This window comes from Myotis davidii, unplaced genomic scaffold, assembly GCF_000327345.1.
Source record: "Myotis davidii unplaced genomic scaffold, ASM32734v1 scaffold221, whole genome shotgun sequence".
NCBI lineage: Eukaryota > Metazoa > Chordata > Mammalia > Chiroptera > Vespertilionidae > Myotis > Myotis davidii.
Genome location: NW_006293349.1, coordinates 7,101,084 through 7,105,906, shown reverse-complemented (window position 1 = coordinate 7,105,906; position 4,823 = coordinate 7,101,084). Strand labels below are relative to the sequence as shown.

Genomic DNA, 4,823 nt, shown 5'->3' with positions numbered 1-4,823 from the left:
TCAGATTCCACAGGGCCAGGGCATTCATATGCAAAAGCCTCTGCTGCAGCTTGGGTGGGACGGGGTCTCAGGGAATCAACAGGGTGGAGCAAGCAGCTATGGCTGATCCTCTACCCTGCCCTAAGAGGCCCCACATCTCAGTGTCCTGGTAATCGCTGCAAGCACCTCTGAGAGAAAGCTGCACTCCGACCGATGCCAGACAGTCTGGTTTCTCCCCGTATGTCCCCAGAGACTCGCCCGGAACTGGAGTTCAGAGAGTCGGGAGCTTGTGTCTCCCTCCCAATGAAAAAGACAACCGCGTCCTCAGCTGCCAACCCTTTCCGCCTGTGCCTCCGTACCTCTGCGTTTTCCGCACGTCCTCTGAGTCTCAGTGTGCTTTTCTCTTTCCTTCTAGTTGTAGAATTTCCACTCAGCCAACCTTCCTGTGGTTCTGGATGATGTCCATTTTGTCTTCTAGTTATATTTTTGAAGTTGTTGTGGAAGGCAGCAATTTCCGGTGTTTACCTATGCCACCATCTTGGTTTTTCCTCCTATAAAATTTTTATATGAACTTTCAGGCATATACTTATAAAAAGGAAGTGCATTCATAGTGAATATTTTTTTCCCTGTAGTAGTTTCTGAACATAATTCTCCATATAAAACTTGGGTATAAAGATGATCTAGAGCAAAAATAATTTATCAAAGATTTCATGAGCTGCTTAGAACACTCTTGTGCCTCTATTGTTACTGGAATGTTTTGAAATTTTGAAGTTGATTGATTCTGATCATGTGAGATGATAACGTGTGCCTTGTTGATTTATGTTTTATTTTTTTTCTCTTTGATATAGGTATTACTTTAAACTTAATCCTGATCCATGTAAACCTTTGGCATTTATCCTTATTCCAACTATGGCCATTCTTGGAAATACTTACAATGTTTCAATAAAATCAAGGTATGGTTGTTTAATCTTTCTTTTTCTCATATCTATTCCTGGCTTCATCACCCTTTCTTTTATAAAGTCTGAAGCATGCTCTTCTTAATACTTTGACTATTTCTACAGGGAAAACTATAATAGTAATTATGGTATAAATACAAATATAGTTTATATGAAAGTATATTATATTTGTTTTCTTAATTATAGGTTTTACTTATTAGGATATAATAATGTTTTTTCTTTAAAACGTTAACACTTAAAAGATATGATGTCTAAGATTTGTTTCCAAAAAATATAGAAATGGAAGTGAATAGTAATGTAGGTAAAGTAACTTTGGCCATGACTTGATAATTGTTGAAACTGGATACGTGAGGTTCATTGTACCATCAGTCTACTTGTGTATGTTTAAAACTCTCTGTAGTAAAAGTTGACTTTTCATTGGCTGGTTGTTTGCTCTCAGAGCCTTTTCTGTTGATTCTGGCAGATATTCTAGAACCAGGCGGGCCTGGGGTTTAGTCTTGGCTCCGTATCCCTAGGCAAGTGTCTTACCCCTCTTATCCTCAGTTTCTCTGTTTTCAGAGTTAAAGGTCTTTCCTGATAGAGCAGACACTGCTTGTACAGATGCTTCCCTGACTCATGGTGGGGTTACGTCGTGATAAGCCAGCTTAGCACAAATTGAAAAAAATCGTAAGCGGAAAATGCACTTAATACGACACCAGAAAATATTGGTGGTGACTGGGAACTTTGCCTCCCTGCTGCTGCCCAGCATCACAAGAGGGTTTTTGACCACCTACTGCTAGTCAGAAAGAGATCAAAATTCGAATTATAATTTCTGTTGAATGCATATTGCTTTCGCACCATCGACAAATCAAAACTGTGTAACCCAAACTGTCATAAGTCAGGGACTATTAGTATTTTTCTTTTTAAAATATTTAGTGTCTCGTCTTATATGCTCCTCTTAAGAATTGAGGATGGTTCCTTTTTTTATTCGGTGGGGTTTGTTTGTTATTGTTTTTTTTGCTATTTTAAGTAGGGTTAAATATTTCAGTAGCTGAGTCTTAGTAAATATTATTGATTATTGTTGTTAGGATAGATTTCTACAGGGAGAATCGCTAAATAGAAGTCCAGCTAGTATTTTTCTATTGTTAAAACTTAAAAGATGAAACAAAACTTGTTACTTACTTTTTGGAAATATTTCTTTTTCTAACCAGAATATGGCTTGGATTGATCGTGTTTTAAATTGTGGACAGTTGAATTGACTATATGAAAAACTGCTTCATCTCAAGTCACTTACAACACTTCCTCTAAACTGCATCGATGCTCAGCATACTTTGTGTTTGCCCAGAGTGCACTTTATGTGATGTGTGTTTCTCTCTCTCCACAGTAAATTGTTGAAGACTGCTTCCCAGTTCCCACTTCCTCTGGCGATCGGTGTGATTGCTTTCGGGTCCACACACTTGTACAGGGTCCCCTGCTTTGTCTTCATCCCTCTCGCCCTCCACGCCTTGTGCAACTTTATGTGAGGCAGGACTTGGGGAGCGCTAAGTATGACCTTTGCCTTTGGGCTCGGAGGCCAGAGGGACCGCACAGATCCGTCAGCGTGGACAAGACCCTTTGGAGAAGACGCGTCTATTTTTACAACGTTGAAAATAGGAAATTAGTTTTGTAATGCTTGCAGGGCGTCGTGGAAGCATGGCTTGTTTTGTGGTGTGGCGTCTGTGTCCTAGTCGTTGGGTTTTAATTAGTAAAAGGACAAGGTGGACATGGTCTGTTGGGCCTGTCTGCCCATCAGCTAGTCCGACTGGCCACGCAGGTAGGGATCGTCTCCTAAACACTCAGTAAAGGTGGTGCATTCGGCTCATTTCATCAAACTTTCTTCTGAGAAGTGGGATACTTCGTATTTGTACAGTACTCTATTGTGAAATAAGTCTTAAAAAGTGGATGAAATTCACAGCTGTGTGGTTCCTCAAAAATGAAGTGGCCACGGAGAGTCTTTGGTCAGCTTTCAGCAGCCACGGCGAACAACATAGATCTTTCCTTTTTTTCTTACATCAGTGAAAATATACTTTTTTATTCTAAGGAGGCATGTTTTCTTAGAAACCAATGCAACGCTGATGGATGGACACATAATTCAAACGCAAAACGTAATGAGATTATCTTGTGACTTTTCAAAATGCAGATCTTAGTTTTATCCTTAGTGAACATGAGGACAGGAAAGCAGGTCCGTTGTTCAATTTATACCACTTTATTTACCAGTTTAACCATTGACCATGGTTGCCCAAAGTGCCTCGGGTCAAGAAGGAGTGTTAAAATAACTAATTTTCAGTGGTCAGAAAAAAACTCTAGGTTTGCACAGTTTTTGACTACTGTTGGTGGGGGTGGGGGCGTGGGGGAAGGTTAGCATGATCAAGTGCAGTACCACATTTGATGCATAAAATTATAATAATGGAGTAACAGACAAACTGTTAACCCCATTAACAGCATATGTATAAATAAGTTGGAGGCTCTAGCCACTAGATTTAACAGGTGGAATGTTAATTTGCCAAGGTGATTATTATTTGACAGATGAGAGAATAACATTTCGACTTCAGATTTCAGCTCACTTTTAGCCAGAAGAGTAGGAAGGAGGATATGGAGCTGGTATCTTTGCCTTAAGAAAGCATAAACTCAGGCGGAGGTATGCCTGGCCAATAGAGTCCTCCCTTTAGATGTATCTGCTGTAAGTACCTACAACCTCTCAAGTCCTTACGTCTCAGTGGTTCCACTGCTGCCCCCGTAAGCTGGCGTCCTCCTCAGAGCCCAGGAAAGCCCTGGAGTCCAGCTTATCGGCCATTGCACCTGGATCCCTTACACCTCTCAGCTGCTACTGCCTGTGGAGGGGTATCCCCGTGTTCCTGCCTAAACAGGGTCCCCCACTTCTCTTCTCGGTGGTTTCTCAGGTCCTTGCTCTTTTGGCATCAGTTAGCAAGGGTCTTGCTGCCTTTTCTGAGACTTATAAGTTTGGTCGATTCCATTGTTGTCTTTCTCAACTTCATGCCTAGTGTTCCACAGTCATATTTGCACTTACGAATTCCATGAAAAGGAAGTGTTAGCCTCAGAGTAGACATGGCGGACGTGCCCGGCTCTTATCTGAGAGAAGTAGCCAGAGGGATAGATACAGAGTGCATGTGTGTTCAGCACCCAGAAGGAAAGAGTTTCGTAGATTGTACACCTGTCCCAGGGCCTGCTATATATATATTTAAATAAGGACACATCTGCCTATGTTTAGCTATACATGTTTTCATAAACAACCTTTATACCCGTGGTATCTTTTACTTTTTCACGGATGTAATTGTCCTTCAGGTTACAGACTAACTGTTATTTAACTGTTTCTGGACTTGAAGTCAGGCTTATATACAGAAAGAACTTTAGAAAATTCATGAATGTGAATCCTCCGTTGACAGCCATAGCCACTGGGTCTTTGTGATCTGGAGTCTTCTTGTTTAATCAGTACTGCTCATGAATAAAATGTAGCAAGCTTATAGTTCTTGTTTGTGAATAGTACATTAGCTTTTTTAAAAAAAATTATTTTTATTGATTTCAGAGAGGAAGGGAGAGAGAGATGGAAACATCAATATTGAGAGAGAATCATTGATTGGCTGCCTCCTACACACACCCTACTGGGGATTGAGCCCGCCACTCAGGCATGTGCCCCGACCAGGAATCAAACCCAGAACCTCATGGTCCATGGGACAGTGGTTGCTCAATCCACTGAGCCACCACAGCCGGGCTACCTTAGCTTTTTAAAGAGGCAGACTAGGTACAACTGATGCTCACTAAAGCATTTTCATGTGAGTATAGTTATCAAGTCCTAAAGTCTTATTTATTCCAACAAGATATTTCATTTTAGAACAACAAAAAGGATTCTAA

The 4,823-nt window shown here is 40.9% G+C and overlaps 1 protein-coding gene across 1 annotated transcript in view; it reads left to right on the top strand.

Moving 5' to 3' along the window:
• The window catches only part of PGAP1 (post-GPI attachment to proteins 1), a 35,756-nt gene extending 31,287 nt beyond the window's left edge, over positions 1-4,469 (top strand). Inside the window, exons 23-24 of the mRNA XM_015566102.1 lie at positions 828-932; positions 2,299-4,469. Coding sequence (XP_015421588.1) covers positions 828-932; positions 2,299-2,437 — 244 coding nt within the window. The 3' untranslated portion in view covers positions 2,438-4,469. The remainder of the gene's footprint in view (positions 1-827; positions 933-2,298) is intronic.
• The last annotated feature ends 354 nt before the right edge of the window (positions 4,470-4,823 follow it).